Below are 19,458 nucleotides of genomic sequence, written 5' to 3' on the forward strand. Positions count from 1 at the left end.
CCCCACCTCTACCCCTCACAGCCCCCACCTCTACCCCTCACAGCCCCCACCTCTACCCCTCACACAGCCCCCACCTCTACCCCTCACCCAGCCCCCACCTCTACCCCTCACAGCCCCCACCTCTACCCCTCACACAGCCCCCACCTCTACCCCTAACCCAGCCCCCACCTCTACCCCTAACCCAGCCCCCACCTCTACCCCTCACAGCCCCCACCTCTACCCCTAACCCAGCCCCCACCTCTACCCCTCACAGCCCCCACCTCTACCCCTAACCCAGCCCCCACCTCTACCCCTCACAGCCCCCACCTCTACCCCTAACCCAGCCCCCACCTCTACCCCTCACAGCCCCCACCTCTACCCCTCACACAGCCCCCACCTCTACCCCTAACCCAGCCCCCACCTCTACCCCTCACCCAGCCCCCACCTCTACCCCTAACCCAGCCCCCACCTCTACCCCTCACAGCCCCCACCTCTACCCCTCACACAGCCCCCACCTCTACCCCTCACCCAGCCCCCACCTCTACCCCTCACAGCCCCCACCTCTACCCCTCACACAGCCCCCACCTCTACCCCTAACCCAGCCCCCACCTCTACCCCTAACCCAGCCCCCACCTCTCGCCCTACCGCGGCTCCACCACCGCCACTGCCCTCATAGTGATGACAGATTCCTCTGCTGCCCGAGGTCGCGTGGGGGAGGGGGGTCTGTGTGCAGCAGGGGGTGCGGGTGGAACGTGAAGTGCTGCGTCCCCTCGGACCCCCACGGCTTCTTCGGGGCCTCGGCCGCCGAGCGGCCCCCAGGCTCGTCCTAGGACAGAAACAACCGCGGATCATTTCTAGACGAGGGTCGTCATTTGCGGGGTTTGGTCCAGAAAAAAAACGTGATGAGCCACAATATCTTCTTGGTTCTTTCGGTAAAGTCACGTAGAATGGAAATAATAAAAATAAAACATGATAAAATAATTCTCAGACTCCACCTGAGGACGGCTGCTTGCGTTGTGGCCGAAACGTCGTGAGAATTATTTTATGTTAAATTTGTATTATTTTATTATTTCCATTCTACGTGACTTTACCGAAAGAACCAAGAAGATGAATCCCTGCAGTCACGAAAGCTTTAAATCGAAAGAGCCAAAATATGTTGTATTGTTAGATAACCAATCGTGGCTCTCCCATTTGTTTTTTGGGTTTCACCGCGCGTTGTTTGGCACGGCCTCCGACGTTTGGCTCCACGCGCCGAGAGTTTCTTCAGCAATGGGGTTATACCAACATTGTGCTGAACGACGTGCGGGTACAACCCGAAAATACATTCAGGCTGTTTGTCCACGAGCCCAGAGGAGATATTTCACATGCGGTTACCACCTGAGGTGGCATCACTTTAGCGGTTCCAATGTCTAAATGTGGACAATGACAGTGAATGATGTGATCTTACCAAGTCATTCACTCGTATTAGCCGTGTAAATCGGTACTATTAAAGTGTTGATTCCTGAGGTGGTACAGACTTTTCCTCTGGCCGACGGACTACGATCCTCCACAGTCAGTGACCTCCAAGGGTTTCATCGATGCATTTAACCACATTTAAAATAAACATGCGTTTTCCGACAAAGGTGTAATGTGCACATGCATTAGTTGCATCTGTTCATATAGAACGCGTGTGGCCAAGTAACTCGTGAATATGAAAAAAAAAACGAACAAAACTTTTAACGTGAAGTGCTATTACTATTTAGGGACTTCTTACTTTTTTAAAATAGAAAAAGCAGAAGATGTCGTTATCAGAATGAGCTGTGGTATCCTAAATTTGATCTTCATGGAAATAATGTGGTTTTGTTAAGGAGGCATGGATGGGGTCCCCTACCCCTGAGTTTGTCCATTATTGAGGGCGACACGCCTTTTATGTAGACACATTGTATGTACCAGGGACTGGTAGTGGAAGAACTGTGTGTATGTGCGAGTACTATGGACTAGTGGGACTGTGTGTGAGTGGGGCGTGATAGTGTAGCGGTTAGTACCCTGCGCTACGAACCTGGCGACCCAAATTCGATTCTCGCTCATGGCGAACACCAGTGAGAATTATCTGAACTAGTCCTGGGCCTCCCCTAGGTCGACTTATCCTCAAATAAGTACTGGTGCTTTCGTGACTGCAGGGATTCATCTTCTTGGTTCTTTCGGTAATGTCACGTAGAATGGACATAATAAAATAATAAAAATAAAACATAATAAAATAATTCTCACGACGTTTCGGCCACAACGCAAGCAGCCGTCCTCAGGTGAATTATGTCGAGAAGACAGAGTCTGAATGCGTGAATATCAGGGGCTGGTAGTGATAGGACTGTGTGTATGTGTGTGTACCAGGGGCTGGTAGTAGTATAACTTTGTGTATCTGTGTGCATGTGTGTGTACCAGGGGCTGGTAGTGGTAGGACTGTGTGTATGTGTGTGTACCAGGGGCTGGTAGTGGTAGGATTGAGCGTTGCTGGGGTCCACCGGTGCCAGAGACTGCAGCTCAGCGTCGCGCGCATTCACGAGTCTCAGGAACACCTCTGCCCTGCCCAGCTACACGCGCTCACACACACACAAAGATCCCCCGTGTAGCCTTCGCAGACTGCACCAGGAACTCACTCTTTCATTGAAGGCTGAGTTAACCTAGGAGAGGTCCAATATCTGCTCAAGTATCACTCTCCACTGATGTTAGCCGCAGCCAGGAGTCAAACTTGTTCGAAGCATTGTGCGCCAACCGCTGTACCACCGCTCCCCAAACCCACGTTTATATCTCGACACACAACGCAGAAATGGCCCCGATGACATTAACTCACGTGCAGGAGCCAGACGGACTTACGGCATCGCAAGTCCGCGAGAGGGACAGCGATGGCATGGAGAGCCCTTCATCCAGCAGTGGATGGACAATGACGATCGATGATTGATGATGACTTAAACTAAACTCTTAACTAAACTCTATTTATTTTACCAGGTAAGGCCCACTTCGCTATTTAGCTCTTTTTCAGAAGCTACCAGTCCACAAATGAGAGCTCAACGCAGTGGCTTATCACGTGGAAATTTAAAGCAACCAAATACCCTAAACGATGTTTCTAGATGTGGAGGGGAAAAACTGGAGGACCCGAAGAAAAATCCACACCACCACAGGGAGAAAGAGAGAGGGAGACAATGCAAACTCCAAATACACAGCAGGCGTCAGGGTCGGAATCGAACCCTGCATACCAGGCAAGGGAGTTAACATCTCGCCACCGCGGCGCCCACGACAATGACGACACGTGGTGTCTCACCTGCGGCACGGCATTGACCTGACCCGGAGTGAGGCCCGGCCTCACGGGAGTCAGCCGCAGCGGCACCCTCCAGCGCCCACTCGTCAGGCGGTTGTGCCGGTCAAAGAGGTGCACGGGCGCCCATCCCCGCGACACCAACCTCGACCCGGCGGCCCCCGCGCCAGCTCCCCACGGCTGCTGCCCGCCCCCGGCCGAGGCCACCTGCAGCTCAAGCAGCAGCTGAGTGTGCGTGGACGGGGCCAATCTGACTCGGGCAAAGCGAGAGAACGGGACGACGCGGCCGGAGTTACTGCTGCTGCTGCCACCGCTCGATGTCACCGCGCTCGTCGGTGGTAGCAGCAGCAGCAGCAGCGTCAGGAGCACCAATGTCAACCATCGGCAACAGCAGCATCAGGAGCAGAATCATCAGCAGTAGCAGCATCGGCAGCATCGTCAGCAGTACCAGCAGTAGCAGCATCAGCAGCATCGGCAGCATTAGCAGTGTCAGCATCGTCGGCATCTCCCACATCAACAGCATCAGGAGCAGAATCATCATCAGCAATAGCAGCATCGGCAGCATCATCAGCAGTACCAGCAGTAGCAGCATCAGCAGCATCAGCAGCATCGGCAGCATTAGCAGTGTCAGCATCGTCGGCATCTCCCACATCAACAGCATCAGGAGCAGAATCATCATCAGCAATAGCAGCATCGGCAGCATCATCAGCAGTACCAGCAGTAGCAGCATCAGCAGCATCATCAGCAGTACCAGCAGTAGCAGCATCAGCAGCATCAGCAGCATCGGCAGCATTAGCAGTGTCAGCATCGTCGGCATCTCCCACATCAACAGCATCAGGAGCAGAATCATCATCAGCAATAGCAGCATCGGCAGCATCATCAGCAGTACCAGCATCAGCAGTAGCAGCATCAGCAGCATCGGCAGCATTAGCAGTGTCAGCATCGTCGGCATCTTCCACATCAACAGCATCAGGAGCAGAATCATCATCAGCAATAGCAGCATCGACAGCATCATCAGCAGTACCAACATCAGCAGTAGCAGCATCAGCAGCATCGGCAGCATTAGCAGTGTCAGCATCGTCGGCATCTCCCACATCAACAGCATCAGGAGCAGAATCATCATCAGCAATAGCAGCATCGGCAGCATCATCAGCAGTACCAGCAGTAGCAGCATCAGCAGCATCGGCAGCATTAGCAGTGTCAGCATCGTCGGCATCTCCCACATCAACAGCATCAGCAGGAGCCGACCTCAGGTGAAGACGGGTGCTTGCGTTGTGGCCAAAACGTCGTGAGAATTATTTTATTATGTTTTATTTTTATTATTTTATTATTTCCCTTCTACGTGACTTTACCGAAAGAACCAAGAAGATGGATCCCTGCAGTCACGAAAGCTTTAAATCGAAATCGTTTGTGTATTGTCGGGTGCCGCACGTCGGGTGCCGCACTAAAGGCCCCCATGGGTTGCCAGCGGCCCGCGGGCCTTGCAGTGAAGAACACTTAACTAGATCGTGAACTTCCGGATTTGAAGCTTTCGTGACTGCAAGGATTCATACTCTTAGGATTTTTGGGTAAAGTCACATAGGTAAAAAATAAAATTAAAAGTTAATAAAAGTAATAATGGAAATAAAATAAAATAATAAATCACGACGTTTCGGAGGCAACACAAGTCTCCGTCATCAGGTGGGACCGTCACAGCTAAAATTACCCCACTTGATGCAGTAAATTTAGCTGTGACGTTCCCACCTGATGACGGAGACTTGTGTTGCCTCCGAAACGTCGTGATTTATTATTTCATTTTATTTCCATTATTACTTTTATTAACCTTTAATTTTTACCTACGTGACTTTACTGAAAAAACCTAAGAGTATAGATCGTGAACCTACTTTAAAATATCATAAGGATGAAGGAATTTCAAAGAGTTATTATAGACATCATCCAGCAGTGGACAGACCACGGCTGACTAAAGGGATGAATGAATGACTGAGCGGGGGGGGGGGACGCGGAGGGACACCTGTGCACGGGTTGTCTGGTAGCAAGGGTGGCGGTGAGGCCGGCGCTGGGGCCGGGCCAGCCCAAGTGGCACGCGACGGGGGGCAGCGGTGACGGCACCCCCATCTCCTGGCCCTGGTGGTAGAGTCCGACCACCAGGCGAGCCGAGCGTGAGCCGGGGTCCAGACCCGAGATGAAGTCGTAGAAGACGATGAAGCCAGAGCTGAGAGATCATCGGGATGCGGGGGGGGGTAAGAGAGACAGTTAGGGAATAGCAGTCCATGTTCACATATTTTTGGTATTTTTCCACAATTTTATCTTGATTGTGCTGTCGGTGTCATGTCATGAGATAAATAATCCGTTAAAATCTCTCTGAGAGCAGGAGATAGTTCTAGAAACTTCCCAAGGGGGAGGGGCAGGAGTCCTGAAATTCCAAGCTTTCTGACGATGATCCTCGATTAACACAAATAAACATTTAATGGTAAATATCAACAAGATACCAATGTTCAGGGTCACATTTTGCTTGGTTTCGCCACTGAGCAGAGCAGTGCTATAACCTGTGTTAGAGAACGGTCCGTGGAACTGCGCATCACAGAGCCCTTGAAGTGACCTCTGATTCACACACGAGGGGGCAGCACTTTCCCACCCGCCCTGCTACAGTTCAACGTTTGTCGAGTGCCAGTCAAACCAATACCCCTACCTTTATATTCTCAGAGCTGAATTTAGACAAATGAAGTGTAGGAGCGAATTCTAATGTGATGGGTTTATTTGTGTGGTCATTGGTGACCGGAAGTGAGAGATGGAAGAAGACACAGGAAGAAGAGAAAGGAGATGAGAGAGTGAAGACGCAACACAATCACAATAAAAATATAATAATGTTTATACCGGAGGAAGCCGATGAACTATAAATCTCTTTTTCACAGATGTACAGTCGGGGTGGGTAAGAACGTTACATCAACAAACACTACGACAGAGAGGGAAAGAGAGAAACAGGAAGCGAGAAACACGAAGAGCCAGAAAACAGGAAGAGATATACGACACGAGAGATGGGCAATCACCTTCAGTTTGGTTTTAGGGTTCAAGGGTTCAAAGTTGGGAGACTCACGAGGGGTCGTATGGCGATGGTCCCATGGCCTCAGCGGGGTCGAGGAAATGGCGAGCGAGGGTCGGAGTTTGAGCTCTGATCCCATCCTGGCACAGGCAGCGGGGAGTGTGGGTGGAGAGGTGATGAGTCTCACTAAACCTCACAGTGAGACAGGCGAGTGTGGGTGGAGAGGTGATGAGTCTCACTAAACCTCACAGCGAGACAGGCGAGTGTGGGTGGAGAGGTGATGAGTCTCACTAAACCTCACAGCGAGACAGGCGAGTGTGGGTGGAGAGGGGACGAGTCTCACTAAACCTCACAGCGAGACAGGCGAGTGTGGGTGGAGAGGTGATGAGTCTCACTAAACCTCACAGCGAGACAGGCGAGTGTGGGTGGAGAGGTGATGAGTCTCACTAAACCTCACAGCGAGACAGGCGAGTGTGGGTGGAGAGGTGATGAGTCTCACTAAACCGCACAGCGAGACAGGCGAGTGTGGGTGGAGAGGTGATGAGTCTCACTAAACCTCACAGCGAGACAGGCGAGTGTGGGTGGAGAGGTGATGAGTCTCACTAAACCTCACAGTCAGACAGGCGAGTGTGGGTGGAGAGGTGATGAGTCTCACTAAACCTCACAGCGAGACAGGCGAGTGTGGGTGGAGAGGTGATGAGTCTCACTAAACCTCACAGCGAGACAGGCGAGTGTGGGTGGAGAGGTGATGAGTCTCACTAAACCTCACAGTGAGACAGGCGAGTGTGGGTGGAGAGGTGATGAGTCTCACTAAACCGCACAGCGAGACAGGCGAGTGTGGGTGGAGAGGTGATGAGTCTCACTAAACCTCACAGCGAGACAGGCGAGTGTGGGTGGAGAGGTGATGAGTCTCACTAAACCTCACAGTGAGACAGGCGAGTGTGGGTGGAGAGGGGACGAGTCTCACTAAACCTCACAGCGAGACAGGCGAGTGTGGGTGGAGAGGGGACGAGTCTCACTAAACCTCACAGCGAGACAGGCGAGTGTGGGTGGAGAGGTGATGAGTCTCACTAAACCTCACAGTGAGACAGGCGAGTGTGGGTGGAGAGGGGACGAGTCTCACTAAACCTCACAGCGAGACAGGCGAGTGTGGGTGGAGAGGTGATGAGTCTCACTAAACCTCACAGCGAGACAGGCGAGTGTGGGTGGAGAGGGGACGAGTCTCACTAAACCTCACAGCGAGACAGGCGAGTGTGGGTGGAGAGGTGATGAGTCTCACTAAACCTCACAGCGAGACAGGCGAGTGTGGGTGGAGAGGTGATGAGTCTCACTAAACCTCACAGTGAGACAGGCGAGTGTGGGTGGAGAGGGGACGAGTCTCACTAAACCTCACAGCGAGACAGGCGAGTGTGGGTGGAGAGGTGATGAGTCTCACTAAACCTCACAGCAAGACAGGCGAGTGTGGGTGGAGAGGTGATGAGTCTCACTAAACCTCACAGTGAGACAGGCGAGTGTGGGTGGAGAGGTGATGAGTCTCACTAAACCTCACAGTGAGACAGGCGAGTGTGGGTGGAGAGGTGATGAGTCTCACTAAACCTCACAGCGAGACAGGCGAGTGTGGGTGGAGAGGGGACGAGTCTCACTAAACCTCACAGCGAGACAGGCGAGTGTGGGTGGAGAGGTGATGAGTCTCACTAAACCTCGCAGTGAGACAGGCGAGTGTGGGTGGAGAGGGGACGAGTCTCACTAAACCTCACAGCGAGACAGGCGAGTGTGGGTGGAGAGGTGATGAGTCTCACTAAACCTCACAGCGAGACAGGCGAGTGTGGGTGGAGAGGTGATGAGTCTCACTAAACCTCACAGCGAGACAGGCGAGTGTGGGTGGAGAGGTGATGAGTCTCACTAAACCTCACAGCGAGACAGGCGAGTGTGGGTGGAGAGGTGACGAGTCTCACTAAACCTCACAGCGAGACAGGCGAGTGTGGGTGGAGAGGTGATGAGTCTCACTAAACCTCACAGTGAGACAGGCGAGTGTGGGTGGAGAGGTGATGAGTCTCACTAAACCTCACAGTGAGACAGGCGAGTGTGGGTGGAGAGGTGATGAGTCTCACTAAACCTCACAGCGAGACAGGCGAGTGTGGGTGGAGAGGTGATGAGTCTCACTAAACCTCACAGTGAGACAGGCGAGTGTGGGTGGAGAGGTGATGAGTCTCACTAAACCTCACAGTGAGACAGGCGAGTGTGGGTGGAGAGGGGACGAGTCTCACTAAACCTCACAGTGAGACAGGCGAGTGTGGATGGAGAGGTGACCAGTCTCACTAAACCTCACAGTGAGACAGACAAGTGTGGGTGGAGAGGGGACGAGTCCCACTAAACCTCACAGTGAGACAGGCGAGTGTGGGTGGTGAGGGGACATGTCTCACTAAACCTCACAGTGAGACAGGCGAGTGTGGGTGGAGAGGTGACACGTCTCGCAGTGAGACAGACTCAGGTGATTGTGTGTGCGAGTCTGTCTCCTGTTGAGACCTGCACACGCACACGCTCACATGTGGAAGTGGTGGAGTTAGCGGTGGCTGCGGCTGCTGATGTTGCATCAGTGACTGATTCCGAGCGCCTCCGCCCGACTGCTGCATCTGCTGTCTCAGCAGATCCATCTCGGCCTCCAGCTCCGCCATCTTCATCATGTGCTCCCGCTGCAGCAGCTGGAGCTCCTTGCTCAGCTCGTCTGTGATGGGACAAGCCGCATGCCGGGTCAACCCAAACCTCGAGGCAAAACCCAATCTCCTGGAGCCCAGATCCTCCTGGAGCCCAGTTTCAATTGAGACTGATCTGAGACCTGGTCTCTTCGAAGCGAAGGAGGTGGTCAACGTGACTCTGGTGGATTTATCATGTCTGTCTGAGTAACTGAACTGCAAATTCTTTTGTCAAGGCGCTCTTCCCCCTCCAACCTAGCTTAAATATACGCTGCCAAGCCTGGTGGTGTTCATTCAGACGCTGTCTTTCCAACAGACCTGTTCTTCACCTGAGGACGGCTGCTTGCGTTGTGGCCGAAACGTCGTGAGAATTATTTTATGATGTTTTATTTGTATTATTTTATTATTTCCCTTCTACGTGACTTTACCGAAAGAACCAAGAAGATGAATCCCTGCAGTCACGAAAGCTTTAGATCGAAATTGAACTGGCACCGTTGAGATTCTGGGTTCTATTCAGCATTGAGCCACCTGTGATTAAACTGGGATCTCAAGTGTCGTACGAGCCGACGGTCTCAAAGCAATCATCAATGACTGCAAATTTCAGCTTTAAGAACCAAATTCGTTCATTGGCCATGAGACGAAACACACGTTCAGGACCACCTAGTGTGGATAAGGAGGAATTTAATGGAATTCAAAAATGGTTCTGTGATGTCACCTTCCACAGCCCGTTGTCTGATACAATGTGGGGTGCACCACTCATTGTGTTTATCCCATTGTCAAGAGTTCACAATGGGAATGTCTTGCTCTCGTGACGACGTGAAGCTGATAGTAGTACAAGAAGAGGAATACGGTCGGCGGTGGGGGTGAATTCAAGCGACATCGTACCATCGCTTCCGTGCCTCTTCCTGTCTCCCCGGATCTTGAGGCGGAAAATCTCATCCTCCAGGCGCTGGTTCTCCAACTCCACGGCCAAAAGTTCAGCGTCCAGGCTTCGTCTGAGGGCCTCTCCACGTTCTGCGAAAACCACAAAGCAGATCGTCCTGAACTCACAGGAGGTGGTTGGGAACGCAATCGCTCATGTCTAGGAAACGGAGTGTGCGCCAGTAGCCTCTGCCTTGGCTGCTGCTGATGACCGATGGTATGAAACATTGATGACGCTAAAACATGATAATGTTGTTGATGTCGTTATTACTGATGATAATTATGATGACGGCATTGATGAGAATGATGATGGTGTTGGGAAAATTATAATGTTGCTGATGATGATGATGCAACTGCTGATGAAGTTGATGCTTCTGCTAATAATGTTACTGATGATGATATATTTACGACTGTTGCTGAAATTGATGCATGATGTTGATAAGCCTCATGCTGATAATGATGAAGACGATGACAATGTTCACCGACAATACTGAAGATGATTATGACGTTAATACAGAAGATGCCGCTTAGGATGTTGTTGATAATGTTGGCTATGATGACAACGATGATGATATTACTGTATTGATGTTGCCAATGATGATGCTGCTTCACCCACTGTGGCCCTTGTGTCGAGGCTTCTCCTGCCTTGGTGCCCGTGCAGGTCGAGGCTTCTCCAGGGCCTCCGCCTCTGCCTGCAGAGCCTGCATGTGGCCGAGGAGCACGGGGTCCCGACCCCCGCTGTGCAGGTAATGCATACGCACAGCACTGCGGGCACACACGGGGACGCATGCGACACACGGGGAGGAGAGGGGAACCCACAATGGGGAGAGGGGAGACACGGAGTAAATAATAGAGACGCAAAGAGGAAAGGAGAGATGCGGGGATGAGAGAGGAGACAGGAAGGAGAGGAAAGAAATGGGGAGAAGGAAGACGAAGCTCGCGTTCACATGACAGTGGTTTTGTGGTCGTTCGTAAATGAGGCCTCGTGACCACAGATATAAGGTGCCGACTGTGCAAGAACTATTGGATCTAGCAGGAGGAAGGAAGCAATGCCGAAGTGCAGTGGAATCTACGGAATTGGTCATCGAATGTATCATGACCAACTTTAGAAGGTGTTTTCTAAACTTATAGAAAGATGACCTTATAAATCCAAGAAAGGCAGGAAATGACAAATACAAGACTGACGTCTTGACATTGTCTCTCACCTGATCTCTGCAGAAAGGCTTCCGCCTCCTAGGTAAGGAATAAACGGGGCCATGTTTTGATTGGACTGAGGTTCAGTCGTTCCTTCTGCAGGATTGGACCTGGATAGAGACGCAAAGAGAAATGTGTCCACGTGGATATGTACACACATAAATACAAGGATGCCCTGTTGATTAATATACCATAGACTATCAGCAAGTGCCGTGATAGAGCACCTATTAAGCTTAACATCGTACACTCAGGGGTGGTGTGGTCAGAACCACATCCGGCCACCTTTTTTACCTGCTGCTGTTGTTTACACATCACAAAAGATTCTCATTTAAGGCTGAGTCGACCTAGGGGAGGCTCAGGACAAGTTCTAATCATAAATGGCACTCAAGTTAGGCATGAATGGAAATTAAACTCAAGCAATAGAGCTCATGGTGCAGTGTCCATCATTACATGTGTGACACATACGTGCATGCACACAAGGACATGCACAGACATGCACATTCACTCACAAACACACACACAGACATAATTTAACATCCCATATACAGGGATCAAACCCGAGACTGCAGTGGTCAGTGATATTGAACCTAACACAAACATTATACAGCTGACACAACCATAATGAACGTGACCCGGCCATTATTAATCTGAGTTGGCCATTATGAATCTCACACGGCCATTATGGACCTGACATAACGATATGAACCTGACAAGGCCATTATGAATCTGACATAAACATTATGAACTCCGACTTAAAGCTTTCGTGACTGTAGGAATTCAAATTCTCTGGGTATTTCGGTAAAGTCACGTAGATAGGTTCAAAGAAACCTATCTACGTGACTTTACCGAAAGACCCGAAGAATATTATGAACTCCCTAAGAGAAAAAACACGCCCAGCCCCGATGGTTGGACCCAGGACCAGGATGCAGGGTAATCAGTGGGGTCACAGGTCACCAAGGTCCAACTCACGAGGCTTTGCCTTGCAGCTGCTGGAGCTGCTGAGTGAGGAGGCCCAGCGAGGCCTGGTTGCGCTGCTCCTGCTCGCGCAATTCCCGGATAAGTCTCGACACGGAGTTGTCTTCTGCCACACCCTCTCCTCCTCCTCCACCTCCGCCTTGTTTTCGTGAAGACAGCTCCTCCATTTTCCTGCGTATGTCTGCGCATAAATCGCCGATTAAAAAAAACTTGCAAACACTATCACAAGCTTCTCTAATCCGTGGCCTTCTTGTCTGTGATGCGTAAAAACGATCATATATATTTTGTCCTTTTCTCCAATTTTATTGAGATTATGCTACGAACGTCATGCCATGAGACGAAGAGCCCAATTGGGATCACTCACAGAGGAATGCAACCCAATGTGTTAGAAAAGTGGATACCACAGAGCTACCTTCAAAATCCCTTCAAGTGAATTCTGGTCCAGGCAGTAGCGGGCAGAATTTTCCCACTCGTTCTGCCACTGATAGCAATGTTCGCCACATGACAATCAAACCAGTGCGTTTAATTCTCAGAGCTAAACTTTTGTCAAGTGCAGAGCCTAGCTTTACGTGATGGGATTTTGTGCGGTCATCGGTGATCAAGCCGAGGCCATCGGACTCGCTACACTTGGGAACTTGGTTTATTATTTTGGTTCACGATGACCATGTGAGAGACGCCGAGCTAGAACGTGGCCTCAGCGATCACCTCTCACCTTCAATTTCGATTTAAAGCTTTCGTGACTGCAGGGATTCATCTTCTTGGTTCTTTCAGTAAAGTCACGGAGAATGGAAATAGTAAAATAATAAAAATAAAACATTATAAAATAATTCTCACGACGTTTCGGCCACAACGCAAGCAGCCGTCCTCAGGTGAATGATTCAGACTCTGTCTTCTCGACAGACCTGTTCTCCACCTGAGAACGGCTGCTTGCGTTGTGGCCGAAACGTCGTGATAATTATTTTATAATGTTTTATTTTTATTATTTTATTATTTCCATTCTACGTGACTTTACCGAAAGAACCAATTAGGCTTCTCACCTTCTCTCTGATGCTCCAGCTCAGAATTCCGGGCCTGGATTTCGGCGAGCTGCCTCCCATGAGCCTCTGCCAAGGTCCTCAGCTGCATATTTTTGGTGTTGATGTCCTGCCACCACAGAGTCAGGGTCAGGGTTAGAGTCAGGGTCTGGGTTAGAGTTAGAGTCAGTGTTAAAGTCATGGTCAGGGTTAGAGTTGGGATGAGAGTCAGCATCATGTTTAGAGTCAGTGTTACAGCCAGGGTCAGGGTTAGAGTCAAGGTCATGGTTAGAATCAGGGTCTGGGTTAGGGTTCGAGTCAGGGTTAGAGTCATGGTCAGGGTTAGAGTTTGGGTTAGAGTTATTAAATAATGTCAGGCAGAGCGTTAGATGTAGAGTTATGGTAAGGAAAAGGGTTTAGTTTCGAGTCAGAGTTACCTCTTAGGATTATGGTTAATGTTAACGTAAGGGGTTGGGTTAAAATGTATGGTTAAGCATATGGTTAGTGTTCATGTTTGGCTTAGAGTTAGTGTTGGGGTCAGGGCTTGTGTTAAACTTAGTGTTTGATTAAGGTTTAGGGTTAGGATCAGAATTTGGGAAAAAAGCTGCTTAAAGTTGGCAGGTCCAATTAAAGTCGTGTGTCTCCGACTCGGCCAACTGGAGCCGACTGATTTCAAGTACTCACTTCTTCATTGCCTCTCCAGGAGCGGTTGGTGGCAATGTTCGCCTCAATGGACGCACGCAGTTTGTGAAACTACAGGGCAGAGCGTGCAGCGACATCTCAGACAACAACCTTTGACCCCCAGTTAATCACCGCAGTGGCGCGATGTTAACTACATCGCCTGGTGTCAGAGCCGGCCCAGCCACTAAGCGACCCTTGCAATTGCAAAGGGCCCCGTGGCCAGCAGAGGGCCCCCTAGAGTCACTGCTAGCTAGTGGGTGAAAAAAATCATACATCAAAGGGGCCTCCAACCAAATTTTGCTTAGGGCCCCCAAAGGTCTAGGGCCGGTTCTGCCTGGTATACAGGAGGTCCAGGGTTCGATCACGACCCTGACGCCTGTATATGTGGAGTTTGCGTGTTCTACTCGTGGTCGTGTGGTTTTTATCCGGGTCCTCCGGTTTTTCCCTCCACATTTAGAAGCATGCATTTCGAGTATTTAGCTGCTATAAATGTACACACGATAAGCCACTTAGTTGAGCTATCATTACGACCAGGTCACCTCTGGAAAAGGGCTAGACAGCTAGTGGGTCTTACCTGGTAAAATAAAAATAGTTTAGTTTTAGTTTAGTCTGAACAAATCAACGCACAGCTAGAGACGCCACGACGAAACAGAACTCTGCACTGCATCAGCACTAGTATAAATTGGGCTGAAGTTAAACCAGCCTAGATTAGGCGGGGTATAATCTGGTCGAGGCTGGGTTCATGCTCAGCTACTTCAGATCAGTGGATCCCAGCCTGTGCTCCGTAGACCCTGGTGGTCCACAGGACCGTGGAAAGTGGTCCACGAAACTGTTGCAGATGCAACACATTTTTTCAGGTTTATTACTAAAGCGACAAATTAGTTTTTAATTGTTATTTAATGAACATTTGGCAGCATTTTTAGAGGACTGCATTTTTTGTTTAATAGTTGATTCGTGCATGGTGGTCCGCAAAATAAGGTGATCGTTGACAGCGGATGGCGGGTCCAGAAAGGTTTGGAACGGCTGCCCCCAGACTATTTTGAGACTAAACTGATATAAGTTTCAAGCAGCTCACAAATAAATGGTTAAAAAAGCACTCGGGTTTTGTGTATTAGTCAAATTCAATCAGCATTTCCTGAAGAAGTGCATTGTGGTCCTCTTGTTTGAGGTCACCATGAAATTTGAGCAAACGAGACTAACTCACAGGCTGGTATACAGTACGTCTAAATCAGCTCAAGTCTCCCATAAATCACTTGACTTCTGTGTGGCCACCCCCACTCTGAATGCCTCCTCTGAAAACACACTCCGCTCCGTGCAGCTCACTGCTGCTCGCTCCTCATCTCTTCCCCCCTCTTCCCTCCTCTCATCATCACTGTCATCCCTGATATCTTGGCCTCGTCATTCCTTCTCCCCCTCCTCCCCTTCCCTTTCTACATGGTGCTCATTTTGGGGCATGCCCTCTTTGTCTGTCATGTGGACTTCCATCCCGGCATCCCGTCCCTTCCCCAGTCGTTACAAAGCTTGGGATATTTCCGGGTGGTGGAGGGAGACTGAACCGGTTTACAGCAGACTAGGCGAGGGGGGCAGGGGGCAGCACCTCTTGCGCGAGGTGGCCAAGGGCTTGTTCGTCTCCATCATCGTCCCCACTGCCCTCCCGTCTCAGGATGCCCCTCTCTCTCTCCAGGAGAAGCTTCTCCTCCATGTCTCGCCGTGTCCTCATCTCCTCGCGACGTTTCTTAAACGACATCAGCTGCGACGCCTGTTGCACACAGAGCAAGACGCGACCCACACGAGCAACATGACGTGGATTTCAATCGCTTACACATTCGACCGCATCTCAAGATTGCTGTACAGAACAGCGGAACATGGGCATCTCGGGGAAAGGAGACGTATTTATTTATAGAGAGAAAAAGGCCATCAGTCATAAAGCAGAGAGAGACAGAGAGAAAAAAGTCTTGAGACTGAACTTGAACAGGGGCAGGAAGCCAACTGCATGGATGGTTGGGAACAGGAAAATCCAGACTATTTGGGCAGCAGATGACAATGAAACGACCTGCCACTGAGTGGAGGTTGACTGGGGGCTGACATGATGTTTTGGTTACTGGAGTAGAGAGCGATTGGAGAGTAGGTTGAAATCAACGGGTCGGCTGGGGTGGGTCTATGGATGATCTTGACGATAGTGAGAGGATTGTTGACATTGAAACGGGACTGGATGAAGGGGGATGGAAGTAGTGTGGTGATGTGGTCTCGTTAACGGGTGCGATTGAGGAGTCGGGCAGTGGCAGTTGGATCATCTTGAGTTTGGAGGGACAAGAGAAGATCACAGGGCAGTCGCAGTAGTCGAGTTGAGATGTTATCAAGGCATAGATGAAGTTCTCATCAGTAACTGTGGAAGATGCGGCCCAGATGGAGGTGTGAGATCCTGAACATTTTGTGATCTGTGGCAAGAAAACGAGATGTCACGATCAATGACATCTCCCAGGTTTCGCACACTGTGCACCAGTGTGGTGTCAGAGTTCAGGAGGTGCCAGACTCAAACTGGTGTTTATCGCAAAAAGGAGTGCTTCAACTTTGGAGAAACTTATCTGTAGGAGGCTAGAGCCAATCTAAGGCTGCACCAGGGCAGGGTGCGTGAGAGCGGCAGCGAGATTGAATTCACGGAGTCGGTGACGGTGCAGATGTGGGCGTCATCTGCGTAGAAGCGATGGTCGACGATTCAAATTGATGAAGATTTTGCCTAGAAGCAAAATCATCTCTCTCACCAGGTGAGAGGGAGTGATGCTCCACTCTCTTCTAATCCCTCCTCTCTCTCTCTCGGCGATCTCACCAGGTGAGAGTGTTTCTACTCTCTCTTCTAATCCCTCCTCACTCTCTCTCTTGGCTCTCTCACCAGGTGAGAGGGAGTGTTGCTCCTCTCCCCGTGCACGTCTCCGATGCAGAACCTATCCCTGTGTTTGTTCTTCAGCTGCTGGGAGCGGAATCCCATCCCACATCGCTCACAGCGCCACGCCATCTCCAACACACAGGGCCTGCATACATCACCATCATCATTAACAGCATCAGCAACCACGAAACTTCATTATTATCAACATCAACAGCATCATAAGCAAAACAATTGTTATTAAGATTTTTTTTCGTACGAGTTGGTGTGTATGAGTTTGTGTACGGTACGAGTCGGTGTACGAGTCGGTATGTATGACTCGGTGTGTATGAGTCGGTGTGTATGAGTCGGTGTGTACGAGTTTGTGTACGAGTTGGTGTGTGTATACGAGTACAGTATACCAGTATGCATAGTGCGTACATTACGTGTATGAGTGTGACCTGTACAGCATTCGTCTATATGAGTACCGTTCTGTATATATCTTCATGAACACTACACAGTGTATACACACACGAGTCGGCGTATAAGAGGCAAGAGAGTGTACGTTTGTATTTTAGATGTAGGAGTGCAGTAGTGATGATGATAATGATGCACTCACAGAATCTGGCCTCAAGTCTCCTGGATTCCGCGTCCAACACTCAACGCCCGCTCGCCATGGCAACGGGCGCGTTGTTTGTTTACAGGTGAGTAACAGTGTGGGCAGTTGTGGGCAGGTGTGTGGGAGTGTGGGAGTGTGTGGTGTGTGTGGGTGTGTGTGGGTGTGTGGGAGTGTGTGGGAGTGTGTGTGTGGACGTGTGTGACCAGGTGTGTGGGAGTGTGTGTGGACGTGTGTGTACAGGTGTGTGGGAGTGTGTGGGCAGGTGTGTGGGAGTGTGTGTGTGTGGTGTGTGATAGTGTGTGTGCGTGTCAGTAGGTGTGTGTGTGTGAATAGGTGTGTGTGTGAACAGGTGTGTGGCAGTGTGTGTGAGCAGGTGTGTGTGTGGTGTGTGTGTGTACAGGTGTGTGTGAGTGTGTGTGGACGTGTGTGACCAGGTGTGTGGGAGTGTGTGTGGACGTGTGTGTGTACAGGTGTGTGGGAGTGTGTGGGCAGGTGTGTGGGAGTGTGTGTGTGTGGTGTGTGAGAGTGTGTGTGTGTGTCAGTAGGTGTGTGTGTGTGTGTGAACAGGTGTGTGTGAACAGGTGTGTGGCAGTGTGTGTGAGCAGGTGTGTGTGGGTGTGTGGTGTGTGGGAGTGTGTGTGGGCAGGTGTGTGGGAGTGTGGGCAGGTGTGTGGGAGTGTGTGTGTGTGTGGGGAGCGGTAGTGTAGTGGTTAGCGCGCTGCGCTACGAACCCGGCGACCCGAGTTTGATTCCCGCTCACGGCCAACCCCAGTGACGATTATCTAAACCGGTGTGTAAACATCGCCACTGGGGAGACAAAGGTGGTCGGGCGTGGTGCTTGCCACCCACCCCCTCGTGTACCGTTCCGGCCTTCATAGGCGCTCGCTAACAGCACTTGCCCCTACAATCTGTTAAGGCTATAGGGGGATCTTTGTGTGTGTGTGAGCAGGTGTGTGTGTGGGATTGTGTGTGTGTGTGGGATTGTGTGTGTGGGTGTGTGTGTGTGGGAGTGTGTGTGTGTGCGTGGGAGTGTGAGCGGGTGTGTGAGAGTCTGTTAAAGCTATACGTAGGATCTTTGTCTTCGTGTCAGTTTGTATGTCTCGGAGTGTTTGTGTGTGTAGGAGTGTTTGTGTGTGTAGGAGTGTTTGTGTGTGTAGGAGTGTGAGAGTTTGTGGGGAATGGTAGTGTAGTACTTAACGGGCTGCGCTACGAACCCGGCGACCCGAGTTCGATTCCCACTCATGGCCAACACCAGTGACAATTATCTGAACCGGTCCTGGGCCTCCCCGAGGTTGACTCAAATTAGTACCTGGTGCGATAAACATCGACACTGGGGAGACAAAAACGGCCAGGAGTTGTGTCACCCACCCACCCCCTCGTGTGCCGTTCGTCCTTCATAGGTGCTCGCTAACAGCGCCTTGCCCCAGGAGTCTGTGTAGTCTTTGCCGACAGGGCAAAAACACCAACCGCCAATGCAATTTAACCTTTGCGCAAAAGACTGATCATATAGTATTGCCACTATAATTCAGGTCACATTTTCAATTCGGCCAACGATAGAAAAGGCCCGCCCAGAACCAGTTCAGATAATCGTCACTGGTGTTGGCCGTGTGCAGGAACCGCAAAATCTGGAATTCCATCGACCAAAACACCACTACAAAAGTATATGCAGTTGAGGTACAAGGTCGCCCTTACAAAAAAATGTAGGTCCAAAGAAAGCAGATATCACCTTTAAAATTGTGAGCTTGAGAAAACCATCTCACGGTCCGAGAGGGTTCCGTGCAACGTACTGCGGGAAACGAGCAAAAGAAGATTCCTGGAGATGGTGGCCTCTTGAGACGTTAACGACCGCGGAAGACTCAAAGCAATAATTTGGTATAAAACATTTTAAAGTGTGTCAAAGCAGTCGCAAAACACTGCAAGGTACCCGCATGAACAGATCCGCAGTTAGGACTGCAAGCTAAAATAGAATTACTCCCTCTAGCAGTGGAGATTCTCAACGGCAAATTAGTCACATTCAGCCCGACGGCACAGAAACAAGAAATACTCAAATCACTGTGCCTAACACTATTGGGAGTGTATTCTTCCTTTGAGGAGCAAGTGTCCACCTCACAGCACACCGATCAACTCCCAATGTAAGATTCGGACAGCTTCCATCTTTACAGCGGGGGAAAGACAAGTGGCAGATGAAAGAGAT

At 50.4% G+C, this 19,458-nt stretch overlaps 1 protein-coding gene across 1 annotated transcript; it reads right to left on the bottom strand.

The window, feature by feature from the left end:
• Positions 1 to 630: 630 nt before the first annotated feature.
• On the bottom strand, positions 631 to 19,240 carry LOC144949311 (coiled-coil domain-containing protein 17-like). Its single transcript, XM_078879270.1, has 15 exons — positions 18,991 to 19,240; positions 16,676 to 16,814; positions 15,383 to 15,544; positions 13,789 to 13,857; positions 13,129 to 13,234; positions 12,086 to 12,272; positions 11,128 to 11,226; positions 10,539 to 10,687; positions 9,887 to 10,015; positions 8,855 to 9,033; positions 6,363 to 6,448; positions 5,280 to 5,480; positions 3,275 to 3,518; positions 2,436 to 2,546; positions 631 to 805 (listed from the first exon to the last, which is right to left on the bottom strand). The coding sequence occupies exons 2-15, from the start codon at positions 16,796 to 16,798 to the stop codon at positions 650 to 652; spliced, it is 2,001 nt and encodes a 666-aa protein (XP_078735396.1). The 5' UTR covers positions 16,799 to 16,814; positions 18,991 to 19,240; the 3' UTR covers positions 631 to 649.
• Positions 19,241 to 19,458: the final 218 nt, after the last annotated feature.

The sequence above is a fragment of the Lampetra fluviatilis genome, chromosome 3, assembly GCF_964198595.1.
Source record: "Lampetra fluviatilis chromosome 3, kcLamFluv1.1, whole genome shotgun sequence".
Lineage (NCBI taxonomy): Eukaryota > Metazoa > Chordata > Hyperoartia > Petromyzontiformes > Petromyzontidae > Lampetra > Lampetra fluviatilis.

What these genes read in the sequence shown, in the direction of transcription:
- LOC144949311 (XM_078879270.1), bottom strand. Translation starts at nt 16,798, where the DNA reads ATGGCGTGGCGCTGTGAGCGATGTGGGATGGGATTCCGCTCCCAGCAG. An exon ending in GCTGGAGCATCAGAGAGAAG is followed by an intron (nt 12,273 to 13,128) that starts GTGAGAAGCCTA and finishes ATTTATGCGCAG; the next exon opens with ACATACGCAGGAAAATGGAG. An exon ending in AGCCTTTCTGCAGAGATCAG is followed by an intron (nt 10,688 to 11,127) that starts GTGAGAGACAAT and finishes GTGTGCCCGCAG; the next exon opens with TGCTGTGCGTATGCATTACC.